The 21,446-nt window shown below is 42.7% G+C and overlaps 1 protein-coding gene across 7 annotated transcripts; it reads right to left on the bottom strand.

Annotated features, from left to right (window-relative positions):
• Nucleotides 1–261: 261 nt before the first annotated feature.
• On the bottom strand, nt 262–21,226 carry ep400 (E1A binding protein p400). Of its 7 annotated transcripts, none has more exons than XM_058071579.2 (52): nt 21,058–21,226; nt 18,967–20,323; nt 18,749–18,856; nt 18,573–18,657; nt 16,354–16,724; nt 15,942–16,241; nt 15,663–15,848; nt 15,411–15,551; nt 15,111–15,189; nt 15,000–15,031; nt 14,864–14,921; nt 14,659–14,742; nt 14,257–14,370; nt 13,951–14,141; nt 13,689–13,866; nt 13,467–13,603; nt 13,201–13,370; nt 12,920–13,094; nt 12,690–12,826; nt 12,238–12,424; nt 11,966–12,135; nt 11,701–11,888; nt 10,945–11,109; nt 10,484–10,636; nt 10,314–10,369; nt 9,913–10,202; nt 9,523–9,725; nt 9,218–9,387; nt 8,699–8,895; nt 8,392–8,503; nt 7,957–8,235; nt 7,794–7,868; nt 7,408–7,542; nt 7,274–7,318; nt 6,992–7,145; nt 6,627–6,862; nt 6,333–6,506; nt 6,205–6,252; nt 5,950–6,086; nt 5,670–5,726; nt 5,509–5,587; nt 5,124–5,300; nt 5,002–5,047; nt 4,814–4,920; nt 4,469–4,673; nt 4,262–4,392; nt 3,096–3,317; nt 2,821–2,971; nt 2,561–2,718; nt 1,893–2,054; nt 1,747–1,824; nt 262–1,287 (listed from the first exon to the last, which is right to left on the bottom strand). In XM_058071579.2, exons 2-52 carry the CDS (start codon nt 20,290–20,292, stop codon nt 967–969), a joined length of 8,940 nt encoding a protein of 2,979 aa, XP_057927562.2. In that variant the 5' UTR covers nt 20,293–20,323; nt 21,058–21,226; the 3' UTR covers nt 262–966. The 7 variants fall into 7 exon arrangements, with proteins under 7 accessions (XP_057927562.2, XP_057927565.2, XP_057927568.2 ...); XM_058071582.2 differs by having other exon boundaries at nt 262–1,227; XM_058071585.2 differs by having other exon boundaries at nt 262–1,134.
• Between the last annotated feature and the right edge of the window lie 220 nt (nt 21,227–21,446).

Genomic DNA, 21,446 nt, shown 5'->3' with positions numbered 1-21,446 from the left:
TACTCAAACACGTAGACAGTAATCATAACTACAATCTTAAAAGTACGATGGGGTGAAACCTTGCCGAAAGACAAAATGACGCCGACAGGTTTGGTGGTTTTCGACAGAAAATGTGGCTTAAGTTTATTTTTAAGGTTACTGAACTATATTTTCCCTGCTGTCAGTTTGGACTAACCGCAGTAGTTTCACTCCAAAACAGCAGGGAGCGCACAAGAGCAAACATCCATTACTACTGTATTGTGCGTAAAAACTCCACAAGACTTCCTGGCACTTACAAGGGATTTAATGGAAAAAAAGCAATACTTCCAAAAACGATGTGTTTGTGTATAAAAACAAATCACTTTATTACAATTAGGCTGAAAACAACCCCAATGAAAACACGACTACTTTACAAGTACAAATGTTTTTTTTTTCCTCTGATATTTACATTTTTTTCTTGGACATCAATTAAAAAAAAAACAGAAAACCCAAAATACTAACAAATGTTTACAGTGTGTTTGCTGGAATTAAAAAACAAGCAAATGACTAAAGTATATGAACATGCACTACACTCCATGACGTAAAGACAACAAAGGAAGTTGACATGCAAGGGGACTATTTGTATACACATTGGATGGACAGCTCACAATCAATACACCTCAGGATTCTGCTTGGTTCTCTTGCGTGATGTTAGGGGCGATTGAGGGGATTCATATTTAGTTTCTTTCTGTCTTTAACATTCAACATTTCGACAAATAAATTACAAACCCACTGTTGTGGACTTCCTGTTAAGATGATGTTGCAGCATTGGAATAATTATGCTGAAGATGTTGGGATTAGAGGGAAAGAGGAGTTCGTGTTGACGGTTGTTGCTGTTGGGATCCAAAAGAACAGTACAGTACAATCAGAATGTACAAAAACAATAACGTGCACGTTTGTACTGCAGGAAAACACTTAATTTAATTCAGTCCAATGAGTGTCTCTATCCTAACTACTCCCCCCACTGGGCTTGGCGGGGGCTTTGGTTCTTATGCCTCCCTGTCGAGCTTGACCTTTGCTGGGCTGCTGTGGCTGAGCAGGCTGCGGTGCCGGGGACTCGGCAGCCACGGAAGTTGCAAGTTGCTGGGCTGGGCTGTGGGGGGGTGGCGTCTGGATCTGGGGAGAGGAGGCAGCAGTCACCACCTGCTGCTGGATGATCTTCTGCTGGACAACCTGAACCGTCGTGGTCCCGGCCGGAATCATCTGCACCTGAGCAGGAGCCGATGTGGCGGTTTGGGTCAGGGTCACTGTCTGAGGCTGCGTTTGGATCTGATTTGAAGGGGGAAGGTGAGGGGTGGGTGGTGGGAACTAACATGTTCACTGTGATTCTTTCCACCGCATTGTGGTGTTTTTACAAAGTAATGTAATAAAATATTGACTAGGCTGGTCATAAGATCTAAAAAAAATTTATTTGATCATTTTATATTGATATGTGCATGTGTGTTTGTTTTCCTCCTCTCTCTCTCTCGTTCACTATACAGTTACAGCAAGTGAACAGTCCTGTCAATCATTTCTTGTTAATTATGTATTTATATTTTATTTTAGAATCTTAAATACTCTTAAGAAATTCAAGTGTATTGCTTTTAATAAGGTGTGCTCACATTATTATGTAACATATTATTACATGAAAAAATGGTCACTACAGTTTCATGACAGGCCAAACATTCACTAATGTAGACCACACCTTTCAGTTTATAACACAGAGATGAGCTTAAATGAAGGTCCTACCTGCTGCGGCGAAGACACAATTTGCTGAATGTTAGCCACAGTGGGCTGTTGCTGCACTATTTGGGGGAGCTTTGCCACCTGACAAGAATAATGAACACTCAAAAACTGCCTGAAGCTATTCAGACATTTTTATTCAAATGACGTACCTGGATTTGTTGAGCTCCTGTAGGCTTCTGCGTCTGGGCGATGGATGTGGTGAAAAACTGGGGCTTGATCCCTGCTTGGAGTTGGGTTGCGGTAGCGTAGGTGACCTTCTGCTGCGGCTGGGTGGCCTGGGCTGCCTGCACTGTAACCTGCTGGGTGCCAATCTGAGGACATTGTGCGGAGAAAGCCATCTTGTATAACCACACATTGACCCCGATTTAAGTCAACCTTGAGATGACTTAATTTTGTCTGATTGTGTCTTTCAGGACAACTTTTTGGAAAAATACAACAAAAATCAAATCTTTCATTTTAATCTTTGTGTTCATTTTAATCTTATGTGTGAAATAACAGACACATTAGAATAAAAAATTTATAATTTGATCAATCTGCTGCATTGATCAACATTATTATTAAATTAGCATCATAATTTGCCTCCAATGTTTGTTACATATTTTGAGTGGTTCTGCACTGTAGCTGCATGTCTACCACTTGCTACCGTGTGTGTGTGTGTGTGTGTGTGTGTGAGTGACCTACAGAAGAAATTTTGCTTGCTGCATGTATAACTCACTAGGCCCAGAATATAAGACCAACTTTTGTAAAGTGGAAAAAATACCATCTCCTATCTGGGTCAGTACATTATTGATGAAAAATGAGTATTTTCTAACTTTACCTTCTGCTGCACTGTGGCCTGTCCTTGTTGTGATTGTCCTGCCTTCTGCTGGGCTGCAGCTGCCGCCTGAACGGCCGCTTGCTGCTGCTGCTGCTTCTTCATCTGAAGCAGCTGTTGCACTTGCATCTGGGGGAAGGACGGGGTGAGCACAGGACCACCTGACAAAGAGAGGACAAAATGATGATTTTCAAATTGGGACAATGCAAGCACGTAAGATTACTGGAGTTTTAGCAATTTTGAAAGACGCTTTAGTAACACACCTGCTTTCTGGGCCTGGCCAATAGCAACACTAATACCAGCTACAGTGACAGGCAGTGTGGTGACCCCAGAGACTACGGGAGGCTTGGTGAGGGTCACCTGAGCAGTCTGTCCTGCCTGTGCCTGAATCTGGCCTTGGGTGGGAACTCGGGTCTGCAACAAGACATAGAATATACCAAATTAAAGTTAAAAGGTTAAATTAAGGTTGGAATAATCTGGATGTGAAGCAGCAAAAGTGTGTAAATTGCATACAATTATTGTAACATTTGAGTCATACCAGTCTGGCCACTGTGGTGCCCGTCAAGACAGTTCCAGGTCTCGCCGCTGCCACAGCTGCTAGCTGAGGATTAGCTTGGGCCGCTTGTGCTGGCTGCACTTGGGCTGCCTGCTGGGCTCCTGTCGTCTGTTGGCCTTGGGCTGCTGCTGCGGCCACTGCTGCAGCTACCTGCTGATGCTGCTGCTGCAGCTGCAACTTGTGTTTGTGCATCTTCAGCAACTCCTGTGAACACAAATCTTACTGATTATCAACGCTGTATTTTATAACACGTCATAGCCATCCATCCATCTCCTTCCACTTATCCAGTCTCGGTCACGAGGACAGCAATCTCAATAGGGAAGTCCAGAACGCTGAGTCTCCGGCCATCTCTGCAAGACATCCTTCCAGAATGCCCAAGGTCTGGCCTGGGCCCTCCTCCTGGCTGGGCATGCCCAGAACACCTCGCACCAAGGAAGTGTCCAGGAGGCACCCAGACTAGATGCCCGAGCCACCTCAACTGACTCCTCAATGTGAAGGAGCAGTGGCTCTACTCTGCGCTCCTCCTGGATGGCCAAGTTCCTCAGGCTCTCTCTTAGGGTGCATCCAGACCTGAGTCAAGTTGGCCCCCCACTTCACCCAAAACTCGTCAAATCGTTTGTGCTGCTTTTGTTTGAGTTATTAACAATTTAAGCTTTGGCCTATTACATACCCCCCCCCCAAACATGCTCGGAGTTACGTAATAGGCCAAAACCTAAATCGTTAATAACTGAAAAACAAAAACAGCACCAACGTAGCACAAAAAATGACGCTATTTGACCAGTTTTGAGTGAGGTGGGGGGCCAACTTCACTCAGGTTGAATCCAGCCACCCTACGGAGGAAACTAATTTTGGCTGCTTGGTCTTCCAGTCACAACCCAAAGCTCATGACCATAGGTGAGGGTGGGAACATAGCTCAACCAGTAAATTGAGAGTTTGGCCTTCTGGCTCAGCTCTCTTAACCACGGCAGTCTGGTACAGCGGCCTCATTTCTGCAGACTCTGCACTGATCTGCCCATCGATATCACGCTCCAGTCTTTCCTCACTCGTCAAGCAAGACCCTGAGATACTTGAACTCTTCCAAAGCAAGCTTATCAAAAGCATTTTTTAGGTTACCTGGTTAGCATCTGTGTTAAGGTGTTAGTTTTTACCTGGGGTTTGCTTACAGCTTTGATCTGAGGAGAAGCAGCCTGCTGCTGCTGCTGTTGCAGCTGTTGCTGCCGAAGCATCTGTAGGTGGGCTGGGGTGAGTGTTTTGCCTTGTGCCAGCTGCATACCTGTAGCTTGACAAAATATAGCACATTCAGATCAGTGAAAGAACAGAATACTCATCAAATAAATGGCATAGTACTTCATTACCTTGTGTGACTTGAGTGACAAGTGGGCGAGTCTGGGCTTGGACTGGGTTCAGAGTGGTTGAAACAACCGCCGATGCTGTTACTGGGGTAACGGCTCGAACGCCCTGCCCTGTAGCTATGGCGACCACTTCAGCAGGAGCAGCAGCAGCTGTAACTGCTCGCTGTTGAGCATGGACCACCTGTGCTCCAGCAGCCGGACCAGCAGGCTGATGGAACAACAGATGATGCTTGTTAAAATCACTTTAGTCTACCAGGTGTCTGCATGCTGTTTAGTGACAGTTATGTGTGTCATGATTCCTCTTTGCCAGTGGGTGGATAAGCTAAGTGACAAATGAACATGACTCACAGACAGGGTGCCTGGTATAACTGGAGATGCCAGACGTTTGTTGGCCTGGAAGGGACTTGGAGGAACTCCAGCAACTGTGTTGACAATCACATTCCCCCCTACAGAGGCTGTTAGAGCAGACAAAGGGAAATAAATCAATGAGAGGAAAGGCAAAAGTGAATTAATGTGGACCACATGTGTCTACGCACCAGCCTGGATGGTTGTGCCCACAGTGGCATTTTTGATGGCTCCAGCCTGAAAAACACGAGCCGTGTGTGAAGACAGCTGTGTGTTTTGGATGGCAAAATGTGGAAGATGGTTTGATTCTCACCAGAACAGCTGCATTAGGAACAGTGGTGGCTCCAGCCACTGCAGCAGCCTGAGGTACCTGAGCCTGGGCTTGGGCAACAGCAGGGGTCTGGGACTGGTTAGCTGCAGTTGGGGCCTGGGGAGCTCCAGCCTGCTGCTGCTGTGCCAACTGCTGAGCCTTTTGCTGCTCCGCCAAGGCCTATGCACAAACACAGCCATACTCAATGATTAAAAATTAAAGTCTAATACATTGACACAGTACTAGTAGGACACAGAACATTTAACATTTATATCAATGAAATTACGTTACACAGTAGCTGCTTTGGCATTGATGGACCAGTAAGCATATGAGGGCACAATTAATGCAAATCAAGAAAATATGCTCAATTGCCCAACATTACAATTACCTTTTTCTCTTTGGCAATCCTCTCAGCACGTTGAGAGGCCACCTGAATTGGAGGTAGGGGCTTGTCGTAGCTTATCCCACTGTAGAAAGCGGACAGTTGTTAGATTTGTCTTCGGTAATGTTAGATTTTACATTACAACACAAATACAATATGAAATGTACCTTTCTGCCAGCACAGAGGCATGTTTGGGATTCTTCTGGAATGGATTCATGCCCAGCCTGTAAGAGGTGCAAGTTTGAAGACATTTAAAAATGACAAACTTTCTTGGACTATTGATAGAACAAAGTAGTAAAGAGAAGTAATTAAGTTATCAAATTCTGTATTTGAAAAACGTGTTTACCTACAGTATAAGAATTCAATTGCAGATTCTACAAAAATTTAACCCCCCCCCCAATCAATCATTTTTTTATGACACATTTTTTTATGACACTTGATACTCACAGTGGCTTGATTGGTGGGCTCCTCTTACTGGCTATAATTTTCATGAGCTCAAACCGGCTGTTGTATAGCTGAATCTGAGTGGCATTGTCATCTTGTGTGTAGATCTGACAGGTCCTTAGAGGACGGCTATTCTTAGACTGTATGAACAAAAACATGACACAAAGTCAAGTGAACAGTGAGACCAATAATTCAAGAGTGGAAAAAAAAACTAAAAACAAAATAAGCATATTTAACAATAAGAGTAGGGTATTGCACCTTGTAAATGCTCTTTGTTTTCTTCTTGGTGTTTGCTTCATACATCAACTAAGAAGGGTTTAAGGCATTCATTAGAAAATGAAAAGGGTAATTTACAGGTTGACAGCAAATAACAGAAGCATTACTACCTTGCCCTCTTCTCTGGGAATGATGACATTCTCATAGCGGTTGCGACACTGCTTGGGAGAGCGGTAAATGCGGCTGCAGGAGTTCACCACATCACTCACCAGATCCCAATTGGGAGTGTGAGCAGGAGATACAATTGTCAGATTCAGGGGAAGCTCCAGCAGTTGTTTTACAGCCTGTAACAAAAACAATTGCTCTTATCGTGATACAAGCATGATATAGATCAAATGTGTTTTGATGAAGTTAATTCATGTTCTAATACAGATGGTCATGGGAGAGTTTAGTGGCGTGAGTACCTGAAGCAGAGCCCAGTCTTCACTGATGAGCCACTCTGGGTTGTCCTGACCAACCTCCATAGCGGGTTTAACCAGCGAGGGAAGAGGTTTGGCAAAGGGTGCCTGCTGCTTGAGGGAGAAGTTCTTTTTCTGGTCCTTTCCTTCTCGGCGAACCTTGAGCATGCTGGCCTTTTCGAAAAGGGAGCGTGGAGGAATTACCGTTTCCCCATGGCCCTTTTTCTTCTTCCTGGCTGCTGCTGGAACAATATTGGAGAAAGGTGCACTGTCTGTTACATCTGTGAAGTTGTCGCTACTTTATTTCATGTGTAGTACAAGCTACAGCATGTCAACAAGTTACTAAAAGCAGCAGTGACAGTGACAATTACCAGAGGGGTCCAGTTTGAGTCTCTTGTGCTCCTTGCGGATGTAGATAGGAGGCAGTTTGGACTCGGGAATGGGGTTTGTGTCATACATCAGACACATTACAGAGTCTATGTAAATGTCATTGTCATCTTGTGGTGGTGTGGGTGGTGTCCAAACCTATTTTGTGAAATGATAAATAAAAATGAATGTCCAATTTATACATAAAAATCCAGTGTGGAGAATTTGCTGTCTTGTAAAAAAAACAAAACAAAACAAAAATATATATGTATATATAAATCTCTTACTGGCATGATTTCTGTATGCCCATCCTCAGCATCAAATACGTACTCCTAGACATAGACATATGCTCTTGTTGGACAACCGTGTTAAACAAACTACATTACAGATTGCAAACAATTATCTCATGTTGACCACCCACCATGTTGTAAGCGTCCTCTCTGGTGTAGGTAAAAAGCTCTTCGTCTCCCTCAATCATCTGCTGCTCTTGCTGCTCCTCTTTCAGTTTCTGCAGCTGCTTCAGTTCCCAGCCTCTCTTAGAGCACTCCAGTCGCTCCTGAGTATAAACACAATTGAGTCAATATCAGCACTGACATCAACATGACAGCCACATCAATTTGCACGGGTGTCACAAGACAGCCGACTCACAATACTATATATCAAATTGGGTCCACCGCAACGAGATGACGCGATATTTCAACATAAAGTTTAAGTACAATAAAAAAACAGGACAGGACAAAAAATTTGTTTTATTTAACCAAGCCACAAAGCCATGTCGGGGGTGGTGTTTTAAATGTTTGTCAATACCTTGAGCATAGTTTCATCTTCGCTGATGTGGAGGTACTCCAGGTAGTGTAGGGCATACCTTTCAATTGGTGTAAGCTGTTTGAAGAACACAAAAATAAAAAATCACGAAAAATAAATTTCCTAGTCTCTTGTTTCAATGACAAATAAAAAAAAAATAAGGTACCTGTTCCATAACTGCATTGAGCTCCTCAATCTCACCAGGCTCATCTTTAGCCAGGCTCTCTGACTCCATATCAGGACGCTTTATTTCTTCCTGCTCCATTTTCTCATCTTCTGTTTCTGGTGAATCATCCAAATTGATGCTATGGAGAGCTTGGATGTAAGGCCTAGCCACTTTTGGAGATATGGCCTCAGAGGCTGAAGGCTCCTGGTGAAGGACCACAAACTCCTCCACTTTTTCCCCTGAGCCTGCTTCCACCTCAAACAAATCCTGGATTGTCCGCTAAAATTACACCACACAAAAAAGTTCTATTACAATATGTAAGATGATGGGTATGGTTTATTTCACCTTGTGTATGAGAGCAGAGACAATACTACAAAATGGATTTGGGCAGTTCTCCTGATACTCAAGAACAAAATAAGGATGAGTTGATCTTACTTGTGTGAGGAAAGCCAGAGTGTAGTCATTGCCCTGTGCAGCCACCTCTCTGATCAAGTCCTTGGTTCCATTCTTCAATAGTTTCTCTTCAATTGAGTTCCCACTCTCCAGTCTGGGCAAAGAAACATCCGTAAGAAAACGTGTAACTTTTTCAGCTAATGAATTCAGAAAAACAATTATATCGCCATTTGATGTAGCATGTTCTTTCCCCATTTGTGTCCTTCTTTTCGGACAAAATGTGGAGATCGAAACTTTTTGTTGGACAGAAATGACAAAACAGAAACTAGTACTCTCATACTAATATCACCTGTAAATGTGTATATCCTTGGAGCGTCCGATTTTGTCACACCACTCCTGGGTGCGAGCATCCATGCTGGGATTTAAGTCTGTGTCATAGAAGATGATGGCGTCTGCATCAAATACAGTTCCAACTGCAGCGCAGCAGTGATTTGTCAGGATGCTGCAGAAAATCTGCCTGTTCCTGTTAAAGGTCTTTATAGTCTCCTAAAACGAGAACATAAAATTTATTTTACAATTCACAAAACCCACAACCTCACCATGTAGTATTACAGAAACATGAGAGAAAGGCAGAGTGTGATGTCAATGTCTTATTATGTGCAACTTTTCGGGTCCATATAAAAAGGACAACACCCAGTAGGGGAGGATAATATGGCATGCCTGGAAAGCCAGAACTCTGCACCGACACCAGGATGTTCTGGTTCTGATGTCATGAGGATCAAATTACTACAACAACGATACGGAATACATGCTTCACAAGAGAAGCTTGCCCAGCACACCAACCTCAGGTTTTGACAGTTTTATTTACCTGTCGTTCATCTGGAGTGTAGCTTTCATCCACCCGCATGTAGGTGAGTTGCCTATAATCAAGGAATGCCTCCAGGATATCAAGCATCTTCACCATCTGAGTGAAGATGAGGACACGCCGATTGTCTGACCTAAGCTTCTGCAGTAGAATGGCCAGAGCTTCTAGTTTGCCTTTGATTAAAAAATAAAATATCCAGAGTTAATTTTGTTTTCAGAATTTTTTTCCCTCTTGGAAAAAATGCACAGCATCAGAATTAAGAATAATTTTGCAGAGGTAGTAACATGTCGGAAGAGAATCCAGCTAACCTGAGTCAATCTGCATGAGCTGAAGGTCGATGGAGTAGCAGTCATTCCCAGTCACCAAGTGGTGCATTTCAGCAGTATGGGGAGCAAAAGATTCCTGCAGCTGACGATGGAGTAACTTTTGTTCAATGGTGTAGGGGACCGGAGGATTGGCTGCATACAAGTTAGGAGGCGGGGCTACAGCCGGAGGCACCGCGCATACCAGCCTAGAAAGTGACAAGGAGGAGGTTTTCTCAGAGTTGGAAAAGTATGACTACTAAACACAAAGTTCCTTTCGTTAAAATGATTTAATCTCATACGATAATGGTACAAATAGTTTGTGGGTATGCCTCTAATATAAAATATTGAATTATTAGCTGATCACGTCCAATAGAGAGCAACTGCAGTAAGTACCTTTTCACAAGGCTGTTGGTAGCTTGCAAGCGGTCCTCGGTAGATAGCAGGGTAGACTGTAGTGTAGAGGTGGTTGCCACAAAGGTTTTCTGGGCCCTGATGCAGCTCTCTCTACCCACCCACATCCATCCTCCGGCCGTCAAAGCAGAGTGACCAGGTTCTGAGCTCACAGTACACGCCTGTAATAAGTCTGAACCATACAAAACTCTGCGACTGCAGCGTCGCTCATTTGCTTCAAAAAGGAGGCTCAAACGCCGCTTTGCTTGCAGACTCTTCTCTTCTGAAGACTCCTGATAATCAAGGCCACAATAAGTTGAGAATCCTTACTAAGTTTTTTGTCTTAAAATATTGTGAATATCATGTGAATTCTTAAAGCTAAATATTGAATTTCATGTACTAACCTGCAGGGCAGCAGAAGTGAGCTTGGTAGGGCCTACTGTAGCATTTGTAGTCAAACCTAATCCAAACATACATTGTGAGCTGAAGGACACATTCTATCAAGGAAGTTACATGCATAAAATCTGCTTCATAGGACAAGATGTATGATATGAAATGGTAATGGATGAGTCACCTTGTTGGACTGTTGGCAGAGCAGGATGAGGTGTGCTGGGTGAAGCTGAGGCATTGGCGTTAGGGACAGCTTGTGCCATGGTTTGCATTATCATTGACCCTTGGGGCCTAATGATTTGTTGCCCAGGAGCTGACACAATTTGCAGAATGTTTCCTAAAACCATCATATGTAAAGAATTACAAAGGGTGCTCTTTCAAAATCTTTCATTTAAAAAATAATTTTATGGTACTATTACAGGAAAAGGGCTCAACCAGGAATTCAGAACATAAACAAAGGCTGTAGCGGGTGCAACTATGACCTTTAACGGCTAAGAGTTACTGAGAACATCAGTTAGTGATGACTATGTGTGAGTTACACTGTTAATAAGTTGAAGTCATCTTACCCCATATACCTTTTGATGCAACAACAGGTCAGCAAGCAACAAACATGTAATAGGGCACATATAGTATTACCAAATATACCTTGTAGTTGCAAGGGCTGTCCAGTGGTGAGCTGGCGAAGCTGGCTGGGGGACAGAGTAAATTTGTTGCCCTGAAATTGTAGAGTGACAGGAGTCTCTGGCTGGGAGATCCGATTTGGATTCCCAGCTATGTTGGCAAGCTGGGCAATTTTCACTGCATCCCCCCCTGTAATTAAAAGGCAGAGGATAAGCACATATTTAAAAACTTACACATAAAAACGTTTCAGCCTTATTTAGCATGAAAGTAGCATACAGTATTATGAAAAGGTTTGGCCACCCCTGGTAATTTTCAAGATTTTCCTTTATAAATCACAGGTTGTTTAGATCAGCAATTTCAATATACAGTCAGATGTTCAATTAGATTATCTTGTGGTTTGTTAAAGGGACCTATTATACTATCCAATAAATGTTGTTACAATGTTGTATACTTGTGTTAAATTGATTCAAATCAATAAAACAAGGGCACCCAAATTCATGCACCTGTCTACTTTTGTTTAAATGATTATTGCACACTTTGTGTAAATCATAAACTCCATTTCCCTTCTCATACATCACTGTGTTAGTCTGCTATATGATATGTTTAACTGAAATTGCTGATCTAAACAACCTGTGATTTATTATGGGAAATGTGTCATGCAATTAATTATAATAAACTATCAAATTCAAGTGACCTGGACTGGCGGGAATACTTTGGGAATGTTAAAGCTGTGTATATGCTACTGATATATTTGGATAATCAGGTCCAATGATACCTTACCTTGAGAAGCTGCTGCACTAGCTGCAGTTGTAATAGGCGACTTTCCCCTGGCCTGGGCTGATTGGCTGGAGGTGGAGACCGAGTTGGTGGTAGCAGAAGAGCTTGTTGGAGGACTTGGACTTGTTGCACTTGTGAAGGTGACAAGGCGACCTTCTGGCTTTGTCCCATACTGCACTGGTTGGAACAATCTAATAAGGACAGACATTGCAACATTATATCTGTTGAAATATCTGCTTTAGGTTTGAAAAAATGAAGCCTTTGAAACCTTGTGGGTTTTATTGGGCATGGCTTGGGACGTGGTGGTGGTTCTGGACCGCTGTAGATCTCCTCTATAAGCTGCTGAGTGATCTTTAATTTGGGGACTGCCTCTTCAGTCTGATACCGAGTCAGTCGATTCTCATTATTGATCAAATCAAACAGGGACACATTTGTATCCTGACAAGATAAGGTCAAGGACAACAGAAACAATAATAAAGTCAATGTGATATATCAAGAGATATGTTTTATGAGAATTAATGTATAAATAAAAGAGCATACCTTGCTTGAGGCATTCTGCAGTGCTCCCAGTACAAGTGATGGGCTATTGTATCGCAGAGGAGAGCAGAAGTAGGAGCTGCTTGTCTCTCGAGGGGCAACCAAGTCAGGGTGGTTACACACACGCTGCAACTGCATCAACACCTGAAGCACGCTGACAAAATGGCCAGTCTTCAATGCCTCTTGAGCACTAAAACACAACCAAAGAAAGACACACTTTTATTAACATGCATAGTCTTTGTAACTAGTGTTGATAGCATACAGCACACAGAGAGACTTTTTTGGCTGTCGTTAAGGTCTGTGTTGTTTAATCTCGCCACATTCAGTTCTGTGAGAGGCTCAAAGTGTCATACATTGAAAACCCCTGATATAATATATACACATTAACCAATGCAACTGTAATTATCAGAGTGTGTAAGTGAGTTGTATGGAACAAAAATATATATTTTCTTCACCCTGGTTGAGTGAGGATATCCTCATAAAGGCTCTTCTGCCTACTGGAAAGGCGGCACTTCAGGATGTGTTCATACTTCTTTGGCAACTGCTTTTCCACCTCCCTTTTGGAGCGTCTCAAAATGAAAGGCTGAATCATCTATGGGGAAGATCAAATGGATTTTGTGTTACACAATTTTACAAGTTTGACCGATAATCTATTTGTGCAGGCAGTAGCCTGACGAATACCCACTCTGTGCAGGCGAATGACAAGTTTGTGGCAGTAGTCCTGATTCTGGTCTGTGCCTGCCTTAACAGGAAAGTCGGAGTAGGGCCTGGTGATTCCTGGCATGAGGAAGTGGATCATAGTCCACAGCTCCTTGAGGGTATTCTGAAGTGGGGTATTGATGAGGAGGATCCGCTGTTCACTGCAGATTGATGTTAAAAAAAAAATGAATTACTAAGAACACCATGCCTGACTAAAATGTTATTTAGTGATTGTGAAAGAATATTCATTTGCCGTATTAATCTAACCTTCTAAGAGCAAAGATTGTTTCCCAGTGTTTTTCAGTCATATTTTTGATGAGCTGCACCTCATCTAGAATCAAGTGTCTCCACTTTTGCTTCACAAAGTAGTTGTGGTCCTTCATCAACAGTTTGTATGATGTTACACATACATGGAAGCTGTTCGTTTCCCTCCACCTCTGTAGATCAAACCATATATCAAGATACTTCCTTTCTACATGGCTTTCGGAAGTGATGTTGATAGCATATTTTTTGGTCATGCAAAAACCACCAACCGTTCTCAGAAATTTGCGCTCCTTCTTGGTTCCCAAATAGAGGAGAATTTTAAGGCCAGGACACCAGCGCTTGAACTCAACCTCCCAATTCAACAATTTAGACGTCCTAACCACAATGAGGTGAGGTCCCCAGACACCTGTTGGAAAAAAAAGAATAACATTTATACCGTTCAATATTAAAGACAATAACATATTACATTAATAACGTCAACATGCACATACCCTCTTGACCGGCTAGGTGGGCCATGTACGCAATGGTCTGTACAGTCTTGCCAAGTCCCGTCTCATCAGCAAGAATACCATTGAGGTGCTTTTTGTGTAACTTTACCAGCCAGTCAACACCAATTTGCTGATATTCCCTCAGTGAGCCATGCAGTAGAAAGGGTGCAGCAGAGCGGGTCTAGTAAAATAAAGTTGTAATAAAATTGTTTTGTTTTGTTTTTTTTAATCAAGGGTGAATGCTTTGCATTTCTGTGGGTCTTACTGATGAAGTGGTCTTGAAAGGACCCTTGGGCAGAAGGGTCTCCGTTGTAGCAGCCACTTCAGATATGTCTCTGGCAGATCGCCCATCAGAATTACAAGAAGAGCCCGCATCGGGACCAAGATACTGGTCCACAATGAGCAGAGAGTCTATCAGCACTGCCTCAGGCGAACTGCTCACGTGACAGGGAGTTCCTGAATATCAGAACGCAATCTCAATTAGAAAAGACAAAATAAAAAAAATAACACACCAACATTTGTGAAGTTGTATGTCAAAATAATGCATTTCATTTTCAAAGAACACGGGCACCTTCAGTCTCTTCTTCGTCATCTTGGTCACTTTGTGGACTAGAGTGAGGCCACATGAAGCCATCAGCATAGGCACCAGCATATTGCTTCTTCAAAGCATCCAGAGGCAACTCAGCTAAGACGAAACAAAACAAAAACAAGTAAAACACAGTGCTTTGATGACATATTAGCAAGAAAAGATTAATCATCATTTACATTCTTTGAATTACAAATTAATTGTTGCACAACAAAATATCGCTGAATGTATATTATCTTAAAATTACAGTTCAAAACCCCACATTCATTTGTACATTCAACTGTATAATAATTCTAGTAATAATCTCCCATGAACAGCTCGTAAACAAAGTAATTTGATGCGAAAAGGTTTAGACCGAAAAAGAAAAAGCAGCATAGTGAGTAATACCATCTTTGGCAAGTTCGGCCAACTCAGCTTTGTAATCCGCTTCCCCCTCCATAACCTCCTGTTCCGCTATCGTGCTCTCTTCATCTAGAATACACAAAAAACTCACTCACATACATAAACAGACTTTTTTTTAATGCTGGGTAATGACCGCTATACTATCTGGAACTGTATTATTTCACATTGAACTTGATTGTTTCAGGCATACCAGTTTTATCACTTAACGATGAACTTAATTTTCTTTTTCTGGATGGAATGGGAACCTCCTAAAAAAGGAAAAAAAATGGTATGACATCAGACATGCTTTTATATTGCAATTATTGGTGACTGAGTACAGGGCATACCTCGTTGCCACCTCCCTCTCCTACTGAATGACCTGGTATAATAAGATGAAAATATTAAAGTGAAAATGATGTTATTTTATAGTACAGAAAATGTCCAAACTTGAACCTTACCTTTGATTGAGGCTTTTTGCAAGCTAAGTGCACGAATCCTCTTTTCACTAATTTCAAAGTGAAGTTTAATTTCCACAACCTGACCAGAAAAATCATGGGTTAAGTGCTGGTTAAATTATGAAACATGACACTAATATAATGGTATGATGGGGCACTGTTCCTCGACATTATAAACAAGTTTTCTATATATGTGGAAGTTTAAGCATGATCAGTAGCATTATCTAATGTCATTATATTGTACAAAGCCACGTTTTCAACATCAACCAATTGCTTTCATGAATACAATTTCAGCAAACACACCTGTTCGATGTTAGACCAGAAAAAATCCACCTCTCTGGCAATTGTGCTGGCAATGTGGCGAAGATGAAGTTCCTTGTCCTTCTTTGACCTCTCTTCACTTTTCTTCTGCTCTTGATGGTAACGGGCACAGGTTCGAACAAGCTGAAATAAAATCATCGGGCGTTTTGACTTAAAATAGAGTTCTACAGAGATTCAGCAAATTTGTCACTTTTGTTTTTAATATTTCATTTTCAAAAATATTCTATCCTATACCTTTTTTGCTGCAGCCTCTTTCCACCTCCTCTCCTGGGCAAAATCAGCTGCCATCCATTGCATCTCCTCCAGGAGGTAGTCCCAGTGGGATTTTGGACGAGAGGCTTCTGCAAGTTTGGGGAGCCTACTGGCTGACCACTGGCCGTCCTTTCTCAGCTCTGAGATGCGTTGATGCACTTGATTTTCCTGAGGATATGAGGCAAGACAAAAGTTCTGTTTTCTCAGATATTTTCATGAAGTTTCAAAACATATACAACATTTGCATTAACCATCATTTACCACTTTAGCTTGCTCCACTTGCTTATCTTGAGAAGTTTCCTGCGATGACTGCATAGTCGCACTTTGACCAAAGCCACTCATTTTGATTCCAGAGATTCCATTAGTACCAGTCAGTTTGGACTGTGTGCTTGTATTTGTATTGGATCCAAGAGGGCGCAGAGGACTTGTCGGTTGTGATGTTGGAACAGAGTTAGAAGTCGAGAGGGAAGCAGGAGACATGGAAGTGACTGGCATCGAGTTGGTCAAAATTCTTTGAACTGGTAGGGTTGCCTCAGCAGCAGGACGACCAAGAACCACCGTCTGTGCAAAAGGAATCAAAGGAATCAAACAATGCAATCCAATTTAACGTAAATGTAAATTGTCTGTAAATGGTTTCAGTCAGACGGACTGCTTGTCCTGACTGTAGCATTGCCTGGGTTTGCTGCTGCTGGGGAGGCAACTGGATATGAAGACCTGGTTGCATCTGCTGCTGGAGCTGTGCCTGGAGTTGTGTGTGGGAATTGACTGAAGCCATGATTGTGCTACCAGTCTGTACTTTCACCTGCGCTTGGAGCTGACTTCCCGGTTGGACTGTACTTTCCACAATCTGAGCCTGCTGCGGCAGTGTGACTGGCAAGCCAGCCATTGGGAGGGCACCTTGTGGCAACCTGCCTGGCAGCTGAGGCGGTGGAGTATGTAGGCTTGCTGCATTCTGCACTGGCGGTCCTTTGGATGGATCATATTGTTGTTGGTTTTGCTTCTGTCCGGCAATCTGGACTGCTTGCGGAGTAGGCGGCATCCCGCCTGTACACATGGAAAGCAAATTATAGAACATAGAAAGGGTTTGTTTTTTTTTTTTAATACATTCTGTGTCTTTTATTTGCCATTAGTTGTGTCGTAGCTTCCCCTGTATTCAAGATACTAAAATTAAGTACAACAATTATATATATATATATATATAAATAAACATTTTTAGGTGTTTGAATATCAGCAATTAGAGCTCCTGAGAAATGCGCCTAATGAAATAGGTGAACTTGATTCAACAGAAGTGTAATACTTCCTGATGATCAGAGCAGAAACTTATACGGAAAAATGATTACAGAAGAAATGGAAATTAATGTGGTCATCTACATGTCTCTCAAACAAAACACTATATTGGTTAATGCAAAATCAAAACATTGCATTTCATGTTAAATATGGCTCAAACGTCAAAAACACATGCACTGAGATTTTGACAGATTAAAATAATTTTAAAGAAAGGAAAAGTGGGAAAAAAGAGACAGGGAGAAGAGAGACAAAATCAAAATACAAAGCAGACACACAATAACACTATGTTTAGCATGCATGAAAGCAATGTCATCGTAGCAGTAATCAAGGCATCTCAATGCCTCAGACAGCAGCAAAGCACAGAGGTGAGCAAAAGGACAAACATGGGGTCTTGCCGACAGCAGGTCTGAGCGGAGCTGTGCACACTAAAGCAGCGCCTGCCTTACCTCCCTGCACGTCACACCACCAACACCTGGCCCTGACACACCCACACCGTCACAATCGCAAAAACCTGTGCGGTGAACACAACTGCTCCACATGATTCCCCTCCTACTTAGACTGAGGGAAAGAAGCCAAGTCAGAACAAAATGCCATGAAATAACATGAATGGAAGTCAACTCAATGTGACCATGAGATGCAAAAAGACACTTGAGGAAGTATCGGAATGGTGACTGAAAATCCTGTCGATGGTGCAATGGGCGACCGGAGAGTGAAAGACTCGATTAAAAAAATGTCAATGGGGATTGAAAAAGAAGCATGACAAATGGAGTCAACATGAGGTATCGCAAGCAAAACCCACAAGAATCACTTTCTGTGATTCGACTCCAGTAGATGTTTTTTTTTTAATCCATCATCACAGGACGGTCAGTCAAAACACAGGTGACTACTAATGGAAAGAAACTACAGAAGAAATGGATAACGAAGAATGGTTAAAAAAAAAGAAAGAAAATCATAAGACAAGGCATCTTCCCAGTGTGTGACTATTCTTCTTCAGACTTGGATAATCTTCTTCCCCTTTTGATCCTGACAGAGAAAGATGGTGCTGGTAAGGCTAAGATTGAATTGCCTGAAGACTGCTGAGAACTGCAGCATATGAAGATCGGATTATTGATGTAGCTTGGCGTTTGTCACAGATGAACGTTTTGGCTCAGATATTTAGGTCTTCTTAATGTGAAGAAGGAGTACCGTCCAGCAGCATGAGAAGAAAGGAGAGCCTGGTTGTAGCACTCCTACCTTGCGCAGTTGGCATAAGCTGCTGGAGTGGCACGCCAGGTGATCCTAAAGGAGCTACACCAGGATGCTGGAAAATCAGCCCATGGCGACCAACGTCAATCCGGGATCTTTTAGCCTGATCTGGGATTTAAAACACACAATACCCTCATAACGGAAAAAAAGTACTCTGCACAGGGCAATGACCTTCTGAAGACCTTACAGGCCACCTCTCCTTCCTTGAGTTAAGACTTCAACATAGAGCGCTAGTAGAGGATGCCAAATATCTAAAAGCAGAAGCAATTAGAGGGAGAAAAGAAAAAGAACAAAAAACAAAGCAAACGGGGAGGAAAAAAGCAACATAAGAGAAACGGGAGTTGTTGATCCTCGCCCTACCTGCTTGCACCATAGCCTGCTGCCTCTTAAAGGCATCCATGTCTCCTGGGTTGGCAAGAGTGCCAGAAGCTGACACTTGATGTCCCTGTCACACAGGAAATTAAGACTGATATTTGTCCTCTTGATGCAGAGAATTAATTGACGACTGTGTTTCCGACAAGGATTGCATCTATTACCTGAAACTGCTGCTGGGTGGAGAAAGCTGCAGAAACATTGGGTGGAAGCTGTGTCGCTATGGCAACAGGTGTCACTGCTTGACCGTCCTTTCCTGTGACAACTTTTACCTGGGGAAAAAAAGCAAGAGTGGCCATATTCATTGAAGGAAGTCACTGAAGCACTTCAAAAAAACATTTACAGTTGAACACACACACTAAATGATGACTAAATGCAATACCTCATCGTTAATGACCTCAGACTGTTCCTCTTCTTCATCTTCATCCTCAAGGTCCAGGTCAATCTGTCTTAAATAGGTATATAATGGAACACATGGTTTCTTTTTAAAGGCCAAGTAGTCCATCATGTTTCCTTGGAGATGCTGCAGAAAGAATAGTTCTATGTGATATTCTTTGAACACCTCCTTTAAACTATCCATCTTCTTGCTATGGTGCTCTAAGCACTGTTTCCGGAGTTGGCTGATTTCTGGAGTAGGAGCAGCAATCTCTTCTAACCTCCTGGGAACTTGTTTTTTAACAGTGCCTACTGCAGTGTTGGTGGGTGCAAGAGGATTGTTGGTGTTTCCTTGGGATGCACTGTTGAAGGAGGGGCTGGAAGGTGGAATGGAGGAAGGTATACTAAAAGATGCTGTGGTCGATGATGTCGTTCCGACTCCTGCAACAACACCCTGTGGTGGCTTCTCAAATATCACAGGGCGTGCAAGCTGTCCTTGTATGATGCTGCTGATCTGTGGAGGTAGGTTCGAAGTGGTAATGTGGCCCGGGCTGCCCAAAGTGGGCAGAGCAGCACCGGTAGCCACGGGACTTTGAGGTCCAAGGTGGTGAATGGTGCCTCCCGTCTGTGAGTGAGGCTGAGAAAGACGACGTTCCCGAACAGAGCCAGGTGCTCCTGGAGAAGACAACTGTATTTGGCTAGGTGTGCCAGGTGCAATCTGGGCCAGCCCTGTCCCATCCTGGTACACAAAATGCCCACTTCCCGATGGACTGCCTAAACCGATTTGTCGCACTAACATGCCAGCCTCAACAAATCGTGTTGGACTCTGTCCGCACACACCAAGTGCAGGGGCCCCTTGTCTTGTGACACCTTGCAGTGGAACTGGGCTATGCTGGGTGGGACTTTGGGGCTGCATGGGTTGGGGTAAAGGGGATGTAACCTGGATGTAGGAAGAAGGAGTATGCTCAAACCTCCATTGTGGTGTAGTGTGCTGGAAGCCAGGTGATGCTGGGTTTTGGAGGGGGAGTGGGGTTAGGGTGATCTGTTGGTTGCCAGTCACCATCTGTCCCACATTTTGTAAAGTGATGTTCATGTTCTGACCGGTGACTGGACTGCGACTCATGATTATCTGATAATTGGGAGACTGAGGTGCTGATGGGCTGGCAGTGGTAGAAAAAGTGGTTACGGGAGACTGTGGGTGGGTAAGTGTAGTTTGTTGTTGTTGTGAAGCCGCCATGGTCGTTTGCTGCTGATCCTCGACTTCCGATCCACTGACAGACTTAGATCGTTGAAGTTGCCGTTGAATGTTCTGTGACCCGCTTCCATGGTGCATTGCGTGACACTGTTACAATGTCCACCTCAATCTGTACAGACAAATGGAAGGACTTACTCAAAAATGTACACCACACACAGCATCCTGCCAGCTGATCAGGTTTGCGCTAAATTGGCTCCAAAAACACTGACTGACCAATGTAAAGAAATGCTTTACAGCAACAGTCAGACTCCAGTTTCTAGAAATATAATGTAATAGCTTTTATTTGAAAAACAAGGGCATTACATATCATACTTTCATAAACAGACGCATGCACTCCTTCAGCACTGATGTAATACATTAACATATGGAAATTTGTAATCGCGCCGATTATGAATCGTTTTACAATGAGGGAAATCTTTATTATCGCCGTACATATACTTAGTAAGTAAAAATAATAATAGTAAAATGTAATGAACTACATATAATGATTTCAGGGTCGTGACAATTTCTCTTTTAGAACGTTTACGGTGTCTGCAATGATAAATAACGACATCGCTCAGGGGCGTAACATTAGCGACAGCAACCAAGTGCAAGTGCATTGTTACTGCAATGAATATAAGTATAAATCTACCAACTTTGGTGGTGTAGGTTGTAAGACATTAAACCCAAACTACCTATAATGCATTGCTCTAGCTAATGCAACGCTGTTTCTCCGTTTCACCCAAAACAATAACCATTGCTCGTCGCACGCGTGCTAGTCAATGCTAACGGCATTAGCTTGTTATTGCTAAAAGGCCAGCATTTACGAATAACAAATTTAAACAAATGCACGATATTACTTACAGCATACAGGGCGTCTTGCGTCGTTTAATCATTCCTAAGTCATTTTACAATATGATAAATGCCTTAACAAAGGGCACAATGCTAACATGTCAATATTGCTAGCGGATGTTCAATGTTGGAAGCTAATTTCATTGAGCAACATGGCGGCCAACGAGACCTATGGCTTAACCCGGATGTTATTCCATCCTTCAGGAAAGTGACGGCAATGTATTATTGTTGTTCTGTTTAAATTAGAATCTTTAACGCACAAGTAAAAACAACAACTTATTTGCTTGCGATGAACACATTTCACATATATCAATGCAGTCTTTTTTTCAAATTGTTGTAGATTTAGTTGGTAGTTTCAACACCGTGGATGTTTCATTGCAATATACTACTACAACGTACGG

Source organism: Doryrhamphus excisus, linkage group LG3, assembly GCF_037039965.1.
Source record: "Doryrhamphus excisus strain RoL-2023G ecotype Guam linkage group LG3, RoL_Dexc_Guam_v1.1, whole genome shotgun sequence".
NCBI classification, from domain to species: domain Eukaryota; kingdom Metazoa; phylum Chordata; class Actinopteri; order Syngnathiformes; family Syngnathidae; genus Doryrhamphus; species Doryrhamphus excisus.
This window is presented reverse-complemented; position numbering and strand designations above follow the sequence as displayed.

Coding starts and splice junctions, on each gene's coding strand:
- ep400 (XM_058071579.2), bottom strand. CDS start 20,292: ATGCACCATGGAAGCGGGTCACAGAACATTCAACGGCAACTTCAACGA. Junction 13,604..13,688: donor CCACCTAGCCGGTCAAGAGG/GTATGTGCATGT, acceptor TTTTTCCAACAG/GTGTCTGGGGACCTCACCTC. Junction 2,719..2,820: donor TGGCCAGGCCCAGAAAGCAG/GTGTGTTACTAA, acceptor TCTCTTTGTCAG/GTGGTCCTGTGCTCACCCCG.